This window comes from Anastrepha ludens, chromosome X (assembly GCF_028408465.1).
Source record: "Anastrepha ludens isolate Willacy chromosome X, idAnaLude1.1, whole genome shotgun sequence".
NCBI lineage: Eukaryota > Metazoa > Arthropoda > Insecta > Diptera > Tephritidae > Anastrepha > Anastrepha ludens.
In genome coordinates this window covers 79,314,952-79,336,074 of record NC_071503.1, presented here as the reverse complement: position 1 = coordinate 79,336,074, position 21,123 = coordinate 79,314,952, and the positions used below count along the sequence as shown (strand labels likewise).

Below are 21,123 nucleotides of genomic sequence, written 5' to 3'. Positions count from 1 at the left end.
CAAATTTTTTCGGTACAAATTGGTCTCTCTGTTCCGAAGACAAAAACTTCCATGCAGAGTTTATTAGGCAGAAAAACGCAATACTACACAACAACTACAGACCATCCAGCATCTCAAACCTTGCAAAGAAAATAGAAACTAATATAACTTCTGTAGAATTAGAGCAAGCACTAAAAAGATCAAAGGGGCAAACCCCAGGTTTCGACCGCATCAACTACCCCATGATAGCAAACCTTCCTCCGACAGTTAAAAGCCGAATGATTCATAATAACATTTTTGATAGAGGCATTTACCCTCAAGACTGGAGAACGGCAGTGGTTGTTCCAATCTCCAAGCCAAATAAACCTACATCGGAAATTTCCGGATACAGACCTATTTCACTTTTATCGTGCGTTGCCAAAACATTCGAAAAAATTATTGCCAAAAGGATAATGTGGTTTGTTACCAGAAGCAACTTAATTAGCCCCAACCAAACTGCTTTCAGAGGTAAACAGAGTACAACCGACGTGCTGCTGCACCTACAACATTACGTGTCCAATGCACTTTCATGCAGAAATCACGTTACCATATTGGCAACGGATTTCGAAAGAGCTTTCGACCGTATCGGTGTGCATGTAGTCCTTCAGCAACTCGTAGCTTGGGGCACTGGTCCAAAAGTCTTTAATGTAGTTAAAGCTTTTTTGACCTGCCGCAAGTTTCGGGTTACAATGAACTCTCAGTATTCAAATACCTTCCCTCTTCACAACGGTATGCCCCAGGGATCGCCATTATCGGTGATTCTGTTTATAATTGCTTTTGAACAACTGAGCAAAATAATATCCAAGTACAAAAAAATAGAACATTCAATTTATGCTGACGATGCTATACTGTTCACAAACATAACTGACATGGATATAATAAAATCACTATTCACAAATATTTTAAGTGACATAAAAACATGGGGCAATTCGTCCGGAGCTAATTTATCAATTAATAAATGTAAAATGCTTCACATTTGTAGAAAAATTAACTGTAAGAAATTTAATTTGTACCTTGACAGCATAAATATTGAATTTGTTAATCATATTAAAATTTTAGGAATAATTTTCGAAAAAAATTTTAGTTTTAAACAACAATGTACAATATAAATTTAAGAAATAGCCTAGCAGCCAGACTAAATATTGTAAAATTTCTTTCCTCAAAACATAGTTTAATTCATGTTAGCACCCTAATTAACGTTACGAAAGCATTAAGGTACTTGACCACCTTGGAAAGCTAAAAAGTACAACATATTCAATAATTTTTTTTTCATGTTCTGTATAATATATTAAAATAAATTTTTTTTTAAATTTTTATTTAGAGCTTGATTGATTGATTTATTAAAATTTCTTTTTTTAACATATATCCAGGAGGCGCCAAAGTCGAGGCCTGAAGAAAATCATGTCTTGCGGCGGACAGTTAATCTTAGAAATGGTAATTCTAAAACAAAAGAGAGAAACAAAATTTTCAAAAGGAAGGTTTCTTGCGTGAGAATTTACCACAAACTGACAAAAAAAAAAAATAATAAAAAAATGGCGGATGTTTGAAAAAAAGTTAAGAAAACACCCCTGTTTTTCACAATGTTATGCTTAAAAAGCAATACTTTATTAACTTTTTTTTTGCAAAATGTGGTAAATTGGCATACAAAACATCTTAACAAATAAAACAAGACCAAAATCATTAAAATCGGCTAAGCAGTTTCGGAGATAAAGTGTCCGCCATTCGAAAAAAAGTAATTTCTGGAAAAACGCGTTTAAAGTTAAAACTTGCTATTTTCTTTCAGCTGAGTCAGCAAGTAATGAGTGCAGGATGCGCCTGCACATTTTCACTGATTTCACTTTGTTAGAATTCGAATTTAAAAAAACAGTTTCAGGTGATGATTTTTAAAAGTATAAGGATTGAAAAAATGTAAAAAAAAAAAATTTAATTTTTTGAAACTTATAAGGTGGTCAAGTACCTTAATACTGTCAAAAATCGAATACGCTCTGCCCGTATACGGATGGTGCGCTGTCAGTAATTTGAAACTTATTTACAAACCTTACCACACCGCAGTGAGAAGAAGCATCCATGCCTTCCCAACTTCGCCCACATTTGCCATCCTTGCTGAAGCAGGACTACCAAGTATTTTGGAGCTAGTAACAAAACTTATCCCCAAACTTTATAACGCCCACAATGAGCTCCTATACAAGGATGTTTTGTCAACAATTAAAACCAAAAAAATTACAAGGTCGAGTCAACGATTCGGCGATGTGTACGCTTTGCTAAAACATTAAAAATCATCCTTCGACCTCAACTGATCAAACCGGAAAACGAACCACACTGGAACTTAAACCAATCATCATTTATTTTGGAATTAGAGAAATTTCCTAAAGAAAGTACTACTAGTGCCACCTTTAAACAATCCTTCCTTAATATAATTGAACCATACCGGAAGAAAGGGTGGAATTTTTTATACACTGACGGTTCGAAAACCGATTATAGCACTTCGTTTGCAGTTTTGAGAAGTAGTGGCACGCTAATTACCCGAGGAATCATTGACCAACATTGCTCAATATTTACAGCCGAAGCTTTAGCCTTAAAATTAGCTACCGATTACGCAAAAAAAAATAAGGGGAAATTTGTAATTTGTTCCGATAGCAAATCCGCAATCAATGCAATACGCAACATAGGCAACGCTAACAATATCGTATCCGAAATCAGAACGACATGTATTAAAAACAGCAATAAAATCCGAATCATGTGGGTACCAGGGCACAAAGGTTTAGAAGGAAACGAACTCGCAGACCGCGCTGCAGACGATACACATTTAACACCTTGTTTCACGTTTCACACAACAGGCAACAATGACATTTTAAACGCAATTTACAGAACATTAGCCCTTGATAAACAAACTAAATGGCTTAATTATAATAATAAGTACACATTGATTAATAAACATGGAGAAAAAGCTATTTTCCCAAGCACATCTACTCGACAGCAAACACAAACATTCATTCGCCTTCGTATTGGCCATACTCACCTCACACATGAACACTTATTACAAAATTCACAACGTACAGCGTGCCCCTTTTGCAACAGCACACTGTCCACAGAGCATATTTTTAACGACTGCAGTCAACTAAATGTCTTTCGACTAAAATTTTTCGGAACTATTTCACCCAGCACACTTCTAACTACTATAAACCTTGAAAACATGTCTAAATTTATAAACTATCTTAAAGCTTGTAATATACTACATAAAATCTAAATAATTTTAAACTTTGTACTTAGATATTAAACACAATACATGCATATGTACATTTTACAGGATTAACAAATTAAATTAAGATTAAATTAAACTTGGCTGCTAGCATTCCTGTTAGTTATTAAGTATAATAATTGTATTATTGTACCTAATCATAATAAATAAATAAAAATAAATACATCGGAACCAATCATGGGTAAAAACCCAACAAATATACCTACTACATTTTTCTAAATTTAAAACACATTTTACTCAGACTCAAGTAGAAGACAGGATACATAAATTTTAAAAGAACACAAGCGTGCGCATAGAAATCCTGAAGAAAATAAAATTCAAATATTACAGAAATTTTACTTCACAAAAATGAATTCAAAAATAGAAAATATAGTTAAACAATGTAAAATTTGTAAGTAAAACAAATATGACCGACACCCCAATAAACCACAATTACTCGAAACACCCATTCCGGAGTATCCTGGAGAAATAGTTCATATCGATATTTACAATACGGAGAAAAGACTAGTTCTCACAGCTGTTGATAAATTTTCAAAATATGCTCAAGTTAAATTAATAGACTCCAAAGCAAGTGAAGACATTAGAGAACCATTAAGACAGATAATTTTCGCTTTTGGCGTACCCAAATTTATAATAGTAGATAACGAAAAAGCTTTGAATTCTGCTTCCATATGTTTCATGCTAGAAGATCAGTTACAAATACAAATTTATAAAACACCTCCTTATACAAGTACAGTCAATGGAGAGGTAGAGCGATTTCACTCAACCCTAACTGAAATTATACGGTGTCTGAAAGCTGAAAAAATGCATAGATCTTTTTCAAAACTTTTAGATAGATCTGTATATGAATACAATTACACCATTCATGCTACAATATCAAAACGACCAATAGAAGCATTCTTCGGAAGAAGAGTTTCTACAAACCCAGAGCAATATCAGAAATCGCGGAAAGAAAACATAGAGGCAATTAAGAAAAAAACAGGAACAAGATTTAGAAGCGCATAAAAAAAGGACTCCTATAAAAACATATTCACCAGGCGATGTTATTTACGTAAGAACTAATAAAAGATTAGGTTCAAAACTCACTGCTAGATATAAAAAGGAAATAGTAAGAGAAGACAAATCAAGTATAATTATTACTGAAAAAGGACGGACAGTACTCAAAGGCAACATTAAGACATAAAAAATTTAAATTTTTTTCTTTTTAGATTACTTCTACCACTAGTCAGTGGCGAATTTAGGATACTTGACTATACTAACTCACAACTAGCGACTTTTAATACAGGATGGACAAAAATTCAATACGGAAGTTATGGATTATTCAAACAATTTACATAAATGAATACCAAAGGACACTGGACAATCTTAACAATAGCATAAGACATAAAATTATTGCTTCTCCCCTTCGTAAATAACAAGGTAACACAAATACAAAATTTTCTAAATAGATTAAAACCAAAGGGGAGTAAAATATCATTAAATGCTATAGGATTTGCTTGGAAATGGCTGACAGGAAGTCCAGACCAGGAAGATTTTAAAATATTAGAAAATCATATTAATAATCTCCTTGAAAATAATGACAGACAAGTAATTATAAATAAGTTAATGAATGAAAGAATTCATAATATTACAGAGGTTTTAAACAAAATATTTACACTATTGAAAATCAAGATAGCATTCCACATGATGTTGCTGGAAGTATAAGATACCAATTGGAATTAATAAAAGAAGAAATTGTTAATATAAATTATGCAATTCATTGGGTCAAAGTTGGCATAGTAAACTCATATATTTTTTCTAATATTGAAATGAAAATAATAAAAGAAATTTTTGAAAAAGATGAAATCCCCTTTAGTAATGTTGAAGAATCTTTTGAAATTGCAAATGTGAAAATAGCTTCAAATAACTCAATGATTTTATATCTAATTGATATCCCATTAACTGATGAAAATTTATGTGAATCTCTATCAATTAGAGCACATAAAAAGGGAAATAAAATATTTAAATTAAATTTTAAGAAAATTTTATTATGTAAAGGTAAAATTTCCGGCACGAAAAATAATTGTGTAAAGCATAATGAAATTAAAATTGACTATTGTTGACATCAGTAACTCCTCCTGTATTCCGCATTTACTCAAAAGTGATCCTACCAACCTACTTGCATTTTAACAAACAACCAGCACATTCCAACAGTCGAAGAAATTTTCGCCGATGTCATACTTCTCAACCAATACGAAGGAACAGTTCTCATAGGCCAGGAAGATGTTAATCTATCCGGCTCATTTGTTTTACAATACGACAATTCTATAATTACAATAGACAACCAAACTTATTTATCCTTCGAAGTTTCAGGCAGCAAGCCCCTTCCTGCGGTATTACAATCAAGCGCGATAGAAACAGCGGAAGAAGAAATACTAAGCCTTGAAATGATGAAAGAACTTCACTTGAAAAACATAAAAAATCTTCAGAATCTCCAAAGCAAAGGACTAACAGCATTTTTGGTAAATTTAAGAATATCTGGTACCATTCTAATCACAATGGCAATTTTGGCTATCAGGCTAAAGCTAAAGAAATTAATCGACAAGTAGTTATATAGTATTCTAAACATCAAAAACAACATTCCGTTGCAAGAAGTAATTCTGGAGCATCACGAGCATTTTAAATTTAATTTATTACTTTCCCACAGAATTCTAGTGAACTCGATACTTACAAAATTGTAAGCAGACATTAGGCCAGCATAAAATATTTAAGCGTACCGGAAATGCAAACAAAGCATTTATGTAATTACCAATGGGAATGCAAACATAGCATTTATCATATTTACTAATAAGTTTAATTAGGCAAATAATTATAATAAGAAATCAGTCTGAAAAAGGAAGTGTAATAAAGAAGAGCTAAAAGCTCCGACCCTTTTTTAAAAAATCAAATTATTTTTAAGTTTGAAAACTTATATAATATATACGGATATAAGCAATTGTTCTTTGCTTTTGCAGTTCTTCTAGCGAGACAAATATATTCTATATTACTCGTATGCTTGCTTCTTTCTTCCTTTTCTATGATGTTTGGTTGCGAATGTAGGGGGAGAAAAGGGAACATCTAGCGCACAGCTACATACTTGAAAATGGCTAAGTATGTGCTGTGAGACAAGTGCGCATACTTCCTTTAAAATATGTACATGCGTTAGACGCATGATTCAATTATAGAAGGTTCAGTAAATAATGATAAGAGAGTTTTGACACTGCCTTATCAAGCGGCGTTGCAGTTAGACAGGATGAAGAAAGAGGGGAAAATGTTTTCCTCTTCTTACCTAAAGGTAGTTAAAAAGTACGCAAAGTATCTAATTGGTGTTATAGAATTAAAGAAAAATTAATTACATTGGCTATTTAATCTACATTAAAATAAAAAAAATTAAAATTTACTGCTTTCTTTTAATGCAAAAAAAAATATATTTATTTAGCATATCGTACAAAACATGTACAATTAAGTAATATCACTATGTTTTTTTTTTTTGTAGCAGATCAACCAGCCCTCCCGTGCGGTGTAGTCACTGGTTGCCGTCGTCTATCTTATCGCATGGTAGGCCTAAGAGGCATGCTGTTTCGACGGGTGGGCACAAAGGGGGAGGAGTGTTGGGTGAGCGGATTTAAGGTGGCATTATAAATAGCTGGTTAGCTAGCTGTCATACGGGGTACCTTCACATGCCGGACATACAGTCCTGTTCACTTGATTAAAGGAAATAATTTTTATGGAATAAAATGGTAATTTAAAAAAAGGACCTGGAATCGCTATGGACCAAATAGTCTCTGTGTGGATTAGGCCAGCATATGACCTAACCTAATGGTTATTAAAGCAACCGTATTTCATCTAGTTATCAAAGGTTTGCTGCTAATTCAAGTGAAGACTGTACTTTGCTCGAAATTAAACATGCATCAAAATATTATTCAATCTAACGGTATTTCACAGCAGTAAAATTTCAGCAATTGTAATATTGTGCTTGATTTATTGGTTCACATGAATATAGGCACTAATCAAATAAATAATAATAATACCAGAAAAAATAATAATAAATATAGGAAATTTTGTAAGTAATTTTATAATTTTTTCGTAAAGCTTATTGGTTATACTTTTCATTTACACATGTTTTTGTAAAATTTTAATATACGAGGTTTGTTAAAAAAATAAGGCGAATTTTCGAATTTCGCGGACTACGTACCTTCGACTTTCGATTATTGCTTTCTTTTATGTTAGTACACTCGTCTGGAAGATATATTCACGGTTTTAGTAATATAGCAAGTTTAGTTTGTTTGTGAGAGGCATAAATAAGACAAGTGTTTTGCGTGTTCGGCGATTTTCTAATATCGACTCTTGTCTCTTTTCGACTCGATTGGGAGGATTGGGCTTTGGTTTCGATGTCTAACCCAGGATTCGTCACCATTTATGGCACTTTTAAGCAAATCTTTTAAGCAATATATATATATTGAATAACGTTAAAGATGATCCAGATTTGCTTAAAAGTGTCATAAGGGTCATATGTATATATATATTATATATATAACTCGTCCTCGAATTTGGGGCATACGTCTTGCAGCTGCTCCCTAAATGGAGAGACCTACAGTTTCAAGCCCACTCCGAACTTTATTGCAGTGGACACCAATTTCAATAAAAATTTCGCAGTATAAATAATTCTTAAATCTGTCCACATTTATAACACAGTCCTGCGAGGTACAGTTTCTAAAACGGCTCTGGGTGTTTCCTGAAGGTTTTTTTATGCTGAAAACGAATGTGACCTTGAAAATGCTCCAGCACGTCAGGGTTTTTGGCAATTTGAGGTTAAATAGTCAAAAAATGCAGATTTTGGGCATTTTTTAAATTTTTTTTTTAGCAAGGTAAAGATTTTTTTAATTTTCCCAAACGGTATCGCAAAGTACTACTCTTTAGCTTTAAGGTCCTTTCTTAAAAATATTTTTACGATTAATATAAAAAAAGTTATTCTATAAATTATTATTATACATTTATATATGTATGTATAAGTATATATGCTGTATTTAGAGGCTCTCTTCTGTTTTTAAAATAGTACTGTTTCACTCTCCAACCTAGGATTTCACATTTTCTTGTAGCACCACCATTATCTGAAACAATTAACTGATAAAAAATGAACCAGTGCCCAAGTTCATTACGTGTACCATTTAATAACTCCACCCTCAACGATTGGCACACGCCATTCTAATGCGTAACGTCATTAATGCATGTATATACATATGTACGGCGGCCGCCGTAGCTGAATGGGTTGGTGCGTGACTACCATTCGGAATTCACAGAGAGAACGTAGGTTCGAATCTCGGTGAATAAGAAAAACATTTTTCTAATAGCGGTCGCTCCTCGGCAGGCAATGGCAAACCTCCGAGTGTATTTCTGCCATAAAAAAGCTGCTCATAAAAATATCTGCCGTTCGGAGTCGGCTTGAAACTGTAGGTCCCTCCATTTGTGGAACAACATCAAGACGCACACCACAAATAGGAGGAGGAGCTCGGCCAAACACCCAAAAAGGGCGTAGGTGCCAATTATATATATATAGTATATATGTACACTTTCAATTGAAGAAACTCGAATACTTTACTTGGAAAATTATCGAATTCGATATACAATGAAATAGGAGTTCAGGATTAGACGCTTGGGTGTAAATAACTTCAGTTAATGAGTCATATTTGTTAGCATGTTTTTTAATGACAAGGCTTTTTGGTTTCTGACAGACAACCAAAAAATCGATCGAATCGAACAAGTGTTGTAAGTGCATTTCTAATTTCATTCTTATTTACCTGATTAGGTACCCCGCGTATGTTATGTATTCTCTAAAATGTATTTAGAGATTAAAGGAAAGCGTCATAAATCGATTGAAGCCATTTAAGATCACTAACCCAAAATCATTACCAAAAATTAATCGTTTGATAACTTGGAAAACCGGGACAAATTGTTTATAAAATAATAATAAAAATAATAGTATTCCCATGGCAGCCGGTTTTATGTTACCGGAATGACTCGGGTTTGTCCCGATTAAGGGGTTTGCCACCCCAGTAAACTAGACCTGTCTAGTAAACAGTCCATCACCCCATTCCTTACGTCACAGGAGCAACTCCTCGCATCAATCTTGCCCCAAATATTTCTCCTCAGGGCTGGTATCGAATTCAACCCTGGGCCAGAGGTTTTCTATTGCTGTGTATGCCATGAATGGCTCCACCCGAACTCCACCTCGGTTAGGTGCAATAAGTGCAAAGGGTGGAGCCACCTCACGACCTGTTCAGGCCTTAAGTTTCATAGGGACTGGTCAACACGGTATGTGGCCACGTGTTCCTCCCGCCAGCAGGCGTCCGATGCCTGAACGGCTACTACCCCCTTTATAGGCTGGCACTTCCAACCCCCACCGCAACCCACTCCTCCACGGAAAGGGGCCTATCGGAGCAACATAACTCCTCCAACACATCCGATCCTCTTTCCTCCAGCTCCAACCCCAGTGCGGGGACACACCAGCAGCTCTTGATCCCCCGCACAGTCTGCTCCGTGTGTTATACCTCGGAACCTGGCATCTGTCAAATGCAATTTTTGCAATGGCTGGTGTCGCTTTCGGAGATGTACCGGCCTGCGCACCACCCGTGAGTGGGCAACTGACTACGTTGCCCCCTGCTGCTGAGCTCTGCACCCGCAACCGCCCCCAGTGGCGCGGCCGCCCACCACCATCAGGCCGCAACAACAACAGCGGAATGCACACCAGGCCCAACGTAGGCAACCACACGCGTCCCTCACACCCCGTGTTACAACAGCCTTACCTATAAGCTTTAAGCTTCTACAATACAACTGCAACGGACTCATGAGTAAGTTCGACAAGAAAGTTGACTTTATGAGCCGACACAGTATCTCAATAGCTGCAGTCCAAGAAACCATTCCAGGCTATTAGATGATATTTATCAGTCGACACTCCCGCCAGGGCTGAAGAGGTGGTCCGGCAACTAAATGAGCGGTTGTCACTCGTCAGTGATTTTTCGATACCAAACATCAAAGCAGAGTAAGATTAAGCAAGCTGTACCGCAGGGTGGTGCCCTTTCACCCTTGCTGTTCAACTTCTACATCTCGAAACTCCCCCAACCACCAGAGGGAGCCCCCCTGGTCTCATACGCTGACGACTGTACGATAATGGCGTCGGGCAATGACATCGATGGCCTGTGTTCCAAAGTGAACAACTACCTCACCGACCTTTCTCGCTTTTTCACTGCGAGGAATCTCCAACTTTCCCCCACTAAATCCACGGCGACCCTCTTCACCCCCTGGACTCAAGAGGTCGAACTGCCCCTCAAGGTAAAAGTCGATGACACACCAATTCCGACGGTAAAGAATCCTAAAATTTTGGGTGTAACCTTCGAAAGTTTGCTCTTCTTCTCTGCGCACACAACCGCAATTGCCACTTAAGTCCAAAATCGCAACAAGGTCCTCAAATCGCTTGCCGGCAGCACTTGGGGCTAAGACAAAGAATTCTTGCTATCGCCATTTAAGTTAATTGGCCGGCCGGTTCTAAACTATGCGGCGCTTGTCCGATCGCCTGGAACCAGTGACACGCAGTGGATAAAACTACAGACATACCCAAATACTGCCATTCGGACAGCAACCGGTTGCCTCCTTATGCCCCCCCTTCAACACCTTCACAATGAGGCACAGAAGCTCCCTGTAATGAAGCACAACGAACTACTCAGCAAGCAGTTCCTGTTAGGGGGCTACCGTATTTTTCTCCCTTGCAGACACCTGCTTGAGCCAGAGCCGCCTCCAAGGCACGTCAGGAGACACCTTTCAAACTACGTCGACGAGATCCAGGACAAAACTGACAGAAATCTACTGGACCAGACAGTGTTTCGACAGTCATTAAACGACATTCACCGGGAGACCGTGTAATACTGGCACAATTACGTTCTGGATACTGGTTAAACTCCTACTTAGCCAGAATTTACCCCGACATACCAAAAACACGACACTAACCACCTTTTCACATGCCCTTTAAAACCTACTCATCTAACACCCCTCTCCCTCTGGACCCAATCTGACGAAACATCATGTTTCTTGGGCCTACCTTTAGATGAGTCAGACGAAGACGACCGGTGATACACCCTTCCCTGACGGGGCTTCTATTACTGTTAAAACAACAACAACAAAAAGAGGGTAACAATGTGGTGTGGATTTTGGGCCGGTGGCATCATTGGAAACGTCAATTCGGTCCCGGTGAGCGTTAAAGAGGCACGATATCCGATCATTTGTGGCTCGAAATTGAACACATGGACGATCTTTAGTTTCAGCAGGATGGCGCGCCGTGCCATACAACTCATTTGACCACAACCGATAATTTGCGCACTAAGTTCGGTAATTGTGTTATCAGTCGTCTTGGCGATGTCAGTTGGACATCTGGGAACTACGGTGTAACCTCGTTAAACTGTTTTTGTAGAATGTTGTAAAAGACCGACATTATGTGAACATTCCATTACTTATTCAGACCCTTAAGGCGGATATCTAGCAAGCCTATCGTGAGGTGGAGTCAGAAATCGTTCCCGAGGTGTTTGAAAATTTGGTTCACAGGAAGTTCTGCTTCGGAGATAGTCGAGGCAGTCACACAAATCGTGTTCCATAAATAATAAACCAAAAAAATATTATAATAGCCATCTTGTGGCCAAGAAGTAAGGTGAATTTCTTTGTCAAACTTCGCGGGATTAAAATTTCGCTCTAGTTATTTTTTTCATGAGTTGGCAGCACTGTTAATAACATCTGGGCCAACTTTCATGTGAATGCCATTATCAGTAATATATTTACGCTTGTGTTTACCAAACGACCAAGAGTGCATTTTTCGATTTTTACAATGTCTGATTTGATTGAGCAGAGAAGTGCCATCAAATTTTGTTTGCGGAATGAAATTTCGGCTGCGGAAACGTTTAGTATGTTGCAGAAGGCATTTGGTGATTCGACCATGTCGCAGAAAAATGTTTATAAGTGGTACAAAGACTTCAAAGAGGGTCGAGAACGTGTTGATGACTTGGAGCGCTCCGGACGACCATCGACGTCAACAGATGACCAACACGTCAATAAAGTGAAGGAGTTTGTGCTCAAAAATCGTCGGTTGACTGTTAAAGACCTTACTGATATGATCGGAATATCAGAAGGATCTGTGAAAACCATTTTGAAAGACCATTTGGGCCTACGAAAAGTCAAATGTCGTTTGGTACCGAAAACTCTCAATTTCTTGGAAAAAAGTCGTCGCGTTGATGTGTGTGAAACAATGCTTTCAGACTATCAAGACAAGTTCAAATGCATCATTACGGGAGATGAGACTTGGATTTATGCTTACGACCCTGAAACAACCGACCAATCAAGCGAATATCACGCTAAAGGCGAGGCCAGACCGAAAAGAGCACGTCAAAGTCGTTCAAAAATAAAGGTCATTGTTGTAAAGAAAAGAGGATTCTAATTTTTAATAGCTTCTTTGATTGATGCTTTAAAAAACCTGTAAAGGTATTTATTTATTTTATTCTTTTAGTTTTTACATATTTTTTACAATTCATAGTTTAATTATATTTCAGTTTTTCTTTACCTTAGTTTTCCTCTCTTATTCTTTATTTCTTTCAATTAGGCCTTATAAGTGTCCGCGTGCACCGATAAAAATGAAATGAGCGATATAAAAGAGTAAAGCTTAGTTATAGTGACAAGTTATAATTTCGCGCAGAGTTGCTCTATTTCGTAAATTTTTACGGGTTGCTTAAGTCGGCAACAATGTCCCCCCGGTAAGCGGACGAATCTTCGGAGCTTGCCTTGTCTTTGCCGATGTCGAGCACTGCAAGCTTTACTGCTGGTCGTTCTAAAACACCTTGCCTCGTTTTTACTTTAGCACGCCTTACTTGTCCATCTTTTGCCATCGTTGTTTCGACGACTATACCTTTTAGCCAAGTGTTCCTTTCTGCGTTTTCATCGACAATCAATACGATGTCACCCTCGCTTATGGGTTTCACTTTTTCAAACCATTTACTGCGACGTGTAAGTGATGGAATCATTTCACGTACCCATCGACGCCAGAATAAATTCGCAATTATCTCGCTTTGACGTAAATTCATTTTTAAGCTAATTTCTTCAGGTTTACAAAACGGCTTGGCTCCATTTGAACTGCCCAATAAAAAATGGTTTGGGGTAATCGGTTCCTGGTCTTCATAGTCGAGCGATAGATATGTCAGCGGTCGAGAATTAATGATCATCTCCACCTCCAGCAAAGCCGAACGTAAACTTTCATCAGAGAATCTCTGCGACGGCGAAATCTTATACAGCACTGCCTTTGTTGTTCTTATTAGGCGTTCCCATGCTCCACCCATGTGAGGTGCAGCTGGTGGATTAAACTTCCAGGCGATACCTTTGTGAGCAAGTTCACGTTCTACGATAGAAGCATTCAGTTTAAGCAACTCGTCTTTTAAAAAGCTATCAGCCCCGCGAAAATTCGTACCGTTATCGCTATATATTTCAACAGGGCAGCCACGGCGAGCAATGAAATTTCGCAAGCACATTAGACAGGAGTCAGTACTTAGAGAATGGGCTATTTCTATGTGTATAGCTCTTATTGTCAGGCAGGTCAGCAATACTCCCCACCTCTTCTTCGCCTTGCGGTTTTCAGTAACTAAGATCGGCCCAAAATAATCGATTCCAACATATGTAAAGGGACGAGAATATGCGGCAAGCCGGGCTGTGGGTAATTGCGCCATTTGTGGAGCTTGCGGAGCGGCGTTCGCGATTTTACATACTTGGCAATTTCGCCTCACAGCTTTAAATAACGATCGCAGTTTTGGTATAAAAAACAATTGTCTTACCTCATTCAAGGCTGTCTCGTGCTGAATATGGTAAAAGCGTTGATGATAGTGATCTACTATAAGATGGGTTACTCGATGACCAGGTGGTAGAACAATGAAATCACGTTGAGGCTGGTCGCATGACTGAAAATATGTTGCCCTATTTTTCACGCGAATGAGATGCTCGTCGTCCATATAAACTTGCAGGTTTCGTAGCGGACCAGTTTTACATACAGGCTTACCAACTTTAAGCAATGACCAGTCGTCAAAATGTTCCATTTGGATTGTCTTAAAAATAAACAGTTTTGCACGCCGAAAATGACATGCGGTTAGATGACTGCCTTCCGATGTGATTTGGAGCCGTTGTTTAAGTTTTTCGATGTAAAGCACACAGTTTGCTATAGCTCTATATAGTCGAAGCCAATTCGAAAAATATTCAAAGTTGATATTTACCTTTCGCACGTTGTGAATTAGAAGCTTAGTTCGAAATTCGCTAGGGTTCACCGTACCCAGATCTTCTTGTTCCGGCCACTCTTTAGTAGGTAAAGTAAGGAAAGCGGGACCATTTATCCACTGATGAGCTACCTCAATGCAAGGCCTCGTTTTCGTAGCAATATCAGCGACATTCATTTTTGTTGGTATCCAACGCCATTCACTGATAGCAGTTGCTTTTTGGATTTCAGCGATACGAAACATTACAAATTGTTGAAATTTACGCAGATCACCATGAAGCCACTTTAGAACGGTTTTTGAGTCGCTCCAGGTGCAACGTTTCTCAAATTTTATATGATGTGCTTCCTCAACCATGTTTGTTAAACGTGCACCAATTACCGCAGCCTGTAGTTCCAGTCGTGGTATTGAGAGCGGGCGCAACGGTGCGACCTTTGCTTTAGCTGCCACCAACCTACTGACGACGTGACCTCCAGCTTCAATACGAAAATATGATACGGCTGCGTATGCATTTTCACTTGCGTCTACGTATGCAGTTGTACTTTACAGTCATCCTCGTAAAGGAGTGGAGAGTAGCAACGCGGTACCGACACGCTAGTAATAACGGAAATGTATTCAATCCAAGTTTTCCATTTCAATGAAAGTTCATAATTTAACGGTTGATCCCAGTCTATTCCACTTCGCCAGATATCTTGAATAAGAATCTTTAGATATGAAGTTAAGCAAGCTACTAGTCCCAGCGGATCGAAAACTGACATGAGCACTTGCAATACTTCTCTCTTTGTAGGGACGACCCTGTCCGCGAATACATTGCGCTTAAGCCGAACAAATTTGAGCACGTAGCTGAATGTATCGGATTTTGGTTCCCAGTACATACCAAGTATTTTTTCGAAATTTATGACATCCTTACTGCAGTCAAATGATTTAAGTTGTGGCTCCCCATCTCCATTAAGCGCTGCTAAAACATCTGGCGAATTGCTTGACCAATTACGCATGTTGAAACCACATTTAGAGTGAACATCTCGAACATTTTTTGCCAATTTGATAGCTTCGTCGACGGTTCGAGCCGAATCAGTAAAATCATCGACGTAATGGTGATTCTTTATTGCACACGCTACCTGAGAATTTTGAGCAGCTCGCACGTAATGCGCTATACATGGAGAACAAGAAGCACCAAAACTTAAAACGTTGAGCCTGTAAACGTTTATCGGATCATTCATGTTAGTACGCCAGAGAAAACGCTGAGCATCTGCGTCTGGGTGTCGTAACTTAATGCGGTGGAACATTTCTTCGATATCACCGCATATTGCGATTCTACCCATTCGAAAGTTGAATAATATATTTACTAGTGGAGTTAACATATCGGGCCCTTTCAGTAAGAAATTATTTAGGGATACATCTCTAGATTTTGCGGCTGCATCCCACACAAGTCGAATTTTATTTGGCTTGTGCGGATTGCGGACAATAAAAACCGGCAAATACCAAATTTTGTCACCACGATCATTTATAGCTTCGTTCGGTAACTTGGTCGCATAATTTTTCTTAACTAAGTTGTCAATTTGTTCCTGCATATTGCGTTGTAGTTCAGGATTGCTAGATAACTTACGTTCCAGACACTTAAAGCGACTAAGAGCTGTTGGCAAGCTGTCTGGCAATCGTATATTATCATTTGACCACAGCAAGCTCGCGGTGTACTGACCCTCATGCAAATCGCAGTTACCCAAAATTTCTATGGCTCGTTGATCTTCCATTGAAACTGGATTTACCTTTGGCACTGAAATTCCAATATTTTCATTCAACATGAAAGACTTAACGAGTTCATGCAAGTTGTTATCGCTCTCACAGTCGCATTTATGTAAGTTTAATCCGTTACCTTTACTCTGATTATTACCGCCACCAAAAATTGTCCACCCTAATCTTGTTTTCGCCCCTACGGGATCTTGCCATCCACCTTCACGTACCTTCTGTGCCATTATCAAATTGGGGTTATTTACACCAATAATTAGCTTAGGAACTATGTCAATAAAGTTTGGCAAGGGAATGCCTTTTAAATGTGCATATTTTGTTTTCAATTGGTCAGCAATCAATGTTGATGATGACATATTTAAGCTACTAACCGTGTAAACACCTCGGAGTGAGTATATTTTCGCACCTTGAATATTACCTGAAATTCGTAAATCGAGTCGTTGCGAATCAGCTTCATATCGGTTTATGTCTCCAGTCCAGTGAATGCATAGAGGATCGGGAACGCCAGCCTCACCCAATTCATCTGCAAGTGTTTGATCTATAAGTGTTAGTGTAGATCCATCATCCATAAACGCGTATGTGGATATTGTTTTATTTCTTCCATACAAAACTATCGGCAAGATTCGAAAATATGTGGTGTTGTCGCTGGAAATCGAACGGTGGTTATTCAGCATCGTTGAAACTTCACTATTTTTGTTAGCATCAGAATTGTGAAGGAGTTTGTGGTGACGTATTGTGCAGCTATCCACCCCACACGACTTATTACTCCAGCAGCGGCGAGAGTGTGTTCCCAAACACTGGCGGCATAGATTTTTCCTCTTAACAAAGTCCCATCTCTCATTCATAGTGAGTGCTTTAAAACGGTCACACTGAGGAACCTTATGCGGGTTATTACATACTGCGCATCTGGGCATAGATTTTGCTTCTTCGTATTGTTTTAAAACGGCATCAGATTTATGCGTGTGCAAATGAGCTTCACGCTTGTTAAGTTTCTCTGAGAGTGATGCCGGATTCGTAACACGGCAAGCTGCTTCAGCCAATGTGGACAACCAGGTAGAAAAATCTTCCAAGCAAGGGTTATTCATGCCAGTTGAATAAATTGCCCAGTTAAGTTTTGACTCCTGAGAGAGCTTCTCTACGAATTCCTGCAATAGTAATGGGCTGTTGAGGTAACCGCTTAGTTTGCTTGCATGAATTATTGCTACTATATTCTTGATAGCAAATGCAAAGTCGATGAGTAGATCAAGTTTACCCTTAGGCGATGGTAATTGACGCGCCCTATCAATAAGTATTCTAAGTATTTGCTCAGGACGTCCAAAATACATTCTGAGCGTATTTATAATATCAGGTACCATCTCCGGTAATACCAGTAAATTGCGCACGACCTCCCTAGCCTTACCACGTAGACATTTTTGAAGGCGAACTAAATTCTCATGATGAGAGTAACCAGCCATTTGCGTGCTCTGTTCATATGCACTAACAAAAATATGCCACTCTTGGGGGTCACCGCTAAATACCGGCAAGTCTTTTGGCACGCATTGCCGCGCTGCAAACTGCGAAGTCGTCAAATTACAGGTATCGGCTGATTGAGTTGCGAATACCTGATTTGGCGAACGTGCTGTACTTGTTGGTGCTGTGAATGTTGTAAATATGTTTGGCGAATTACCGTTGCAGTCTACATGTAAGGCCTGACTACGCTCTGCCGCAGTCCGCGTCGACGGCTGACGTGGTGACTGCATAACCGTATGTACCGGTACCTCACGCGCTGGACATATGTTGGTTCTGTTATTTTGTACAGGCTGCATTGGAGTAGGAGAAAATGCTGTGTTACCGCTCACATTAGTTCCACACATTTTGGTGGGGCCAATAACACATGGACCTTCTATTTCCTCGTTTGCATCTTCTGCGTTTAAAATGCGAAATTTTTCCCGTAAATACTCTTCTCTTAAACGCAGGGTCTCTTCTAGTTGCTGTAAACGGAGCTGTTTTTTTCTGCTATGGATTAGCAATTCTTGTGGTGCGCTGAGACTGCCACCGTCGCCATCTAGATTTATTTGTAAATTTTGATCTGCAGGCGGTGCAGGACTAGTGACGTTATACTCACAATCATTTTGCACTACAACTTCTTCAGCCATTGTGTTTAGCGTTGCTGGAGCACCGTTTAATTCCGCCATCATTTAATAAGGTTTTTTAAAGATTTTGTTGTAAAGAAAAGAGGATTCTAATTTTTAATAGCTTCTTTGATTGATGCTTTAAAAAACCTGTAAAGGTATTTATTTATTTTATTCTTTTAGTTTTTACATATTTTTTACAATTCATAGTTTAATTATATTTCAGTTTTTCTTTACCTTAGTTTTCCTCTCTTATTCTTTATTTCTTTCAATTAGGCCTTATAAGTGTCCGCGTGCACCGATAAAAATGAAATGAGCGATATAAAAGAGTAAAGCTTAGTTATAGTGACAAGTCATAATTTCGCGCAGAGTTGCTCTATTTCGTAAATTTTTACGGGTTGCTTAAGTCGGCAACAGTCATGATGACAGTTTTTTTCGATTTTCGTGATGTGGTGCACTATGAATTCCTTCCACCTGGCCAAACTGTTAATAAGGAATATTATTTGAGCGTTATGTGTCGTTTACGTGTAATTCGTCTAAAAAGACCAGAATTATGGGCCAAAAACTCTTGGTTTTTGCAACACGATAATGCACCGTCTCACACTGCACTCGTTCTTCGTGACCATTTCGCCAAAAATTCCACGCATATCGTTCCGCAACCACCGTATACATTGATTTGGCTCCGTGTGACTCTTGGCTATTCCCAAAACTCAAGAGACCACTCCGGGGAACGCGTTTCGAGCCGATTGAGGAGATAAGAGCTGAATCGAAGAAGGTGCTGATAGCTATACCGGAAATGGACTATTTGGCATGTTTCGGGGATTGTAAAAATCGTTGGCATAAGTGTATTTCATCGAGAGGGGATTATTTTGAAGGGGATGAAATTGATTTACAAGAATAAATAAAGATTTTTCATTTTACAACCAAATTCACCTTACTTTTTGCCCACAGTAATACATACCTATATACATAATACGCATATGCATATGAATGTTTTTTGGTTTTTTTTTTATTTTTATTTAAGGTGGCGCAAGGCATTCAAAGCCGAAAATCCACCAAAAACCCACTCCAGCTCCGTTTTCCTCCCACCGCGGGACATCCGTTAAGCTTGACTTCGCGGGAGTGGGAGTGGCCTATTGCCAATTCCTGAAAATTTGCGATGTGTTGTTCAGCGATGTCGACCGTCAAGCATCACTTCATGAAGATCTGCGCTGTTGTTCAGCGCGACGTAGTTTGGAGATTACTATTTTTGCCATATTACATACAGCGGACTAATGTTCTTCTGACTGAATCATAATATCCACTAGGTTTACAGCCGTAATTGGCCTCCCCACCCTAGTGCTTAATTCTTCCCTTTCGAACGAAACTCGCGAACAGACAAACAAATCATGTTCTGCGTCTTCTACAGTTGATGCACAATAAGAACAGTATGGGTCGTCTTCGTGCTTATACCTATAGGGTGGGCCATGTAAAATCGGCTATAAAAAAAACCTAATAAATATATTGTACACGTTTTCTGCGCCCCAAATCCGACAATTTTGCTTTTTGACGTAGCCATCGATGTGAAAATCAGAAAAGAAGAAGAAGACTCACCACTTTGGAAATAGGTTTTCATTTTTCCAATTTTGTTCAAGCGTATAGCGTCCCATTTCATAAATGTCAAACCTTTAAGTAAATTATGAACACATTTGACATATCATTTGTGTTACCATTCTCAAAAAAATTGGTGGTTCAAAAGGCAAACGCTATATGGCCCACCCTGTATATATAGGGCTATTCAATAGGTGCGCTTCAACTTTTTTCCGATAGGGAGGGCGAACGACGTAATATTTTTTATTTTTCGCTTGTCATTTGTAAACTTCATTAGCATACATTTCATCATGGAACGCTACACACTTGAGCAACGATTGCAAATCGTGAACATTTTTTATGAAAATAATCGTTCTGTTGCTGCTACTTTAGGAGCATTACGGCCATTTTACGGTCCATTTAACAAGCCGTCCCGTTTTGGGGTTATGTGAAGTCATTGGTCTACAGCAGTGGTCGCCAACCTTTTCAATGTGTTGAGCTACTTTCAAGATTTTGAAATAAACAGCGAGCTACTTGCACAAGCCAACATAAATTAAATAATACACAGTTATATTCGACATACAATACATGTATTTATTTTACTAATATACGTTCTATATATAATAAACTTATGACTTATAGTGCTTATACTTATGCATAACTACATCCATGTTCACACCTATCAATCGTAACAAAAGTTTTTGCAGTCATAATGGCAAATCACAAGTGACTTAAAAAAACAACAAAACAGTAGTAGTACATTATTATATAAATAAAATATGGGCAGATAAAAAGAGCATATTTAATGAGAAGGTTGACATTCTGACTCATCGACAATTTTTTTAATATTGTATTTGCAGTATAATTTGATACAGTCAATCGAATACAGTTATCCAAATGTATATCTGTAAGACGATTGCGGTATTTATTTTTAATAAATTTCATATTGGAAAAAGAAGATTCACACAAATAAGTTGAACTGAATAACGCCTTCACTTTCAACGCAACACGACATAAAACTGAATACTTATCTTTACTTACTAAAGTCCATATACATTTTGTATTTGAACCTAAAGATTTTAAAGTCAAGTCACTTTGAAAAGCAATCAGTTCCATT

At 38.2% G+C, this 21,123-nt stretch overlaps 1 protein-coding gene across 1 annotated transcript; it reads right to left on the bottom strand.

Moving 5' to 3' along the window:
- Positions 1-13,047: 13,047 nt before the first annotated feature.
- On the bottom strand, positions 13,048-18,500 carry LOC128870244 (uncharacterized). Its single transcript, XM_054112845.1, has 3 exons — positions 15,128-18,500; positions 14,640-15,056; positions 13,048-13,721 (listed from the first exon to the last, which is right to left on the bottom strand). Exons 1-3 carry the CDS (start codon positions 18,498-18,500, stop codon positions 13,048-13,050), a joined length of 4,464 nt encoding a protein of 1,487 aa, XP_053968820.1.
- Between the last annotated feature and the right edge of the window lie 2,623 nt (positions 18,501-21,123).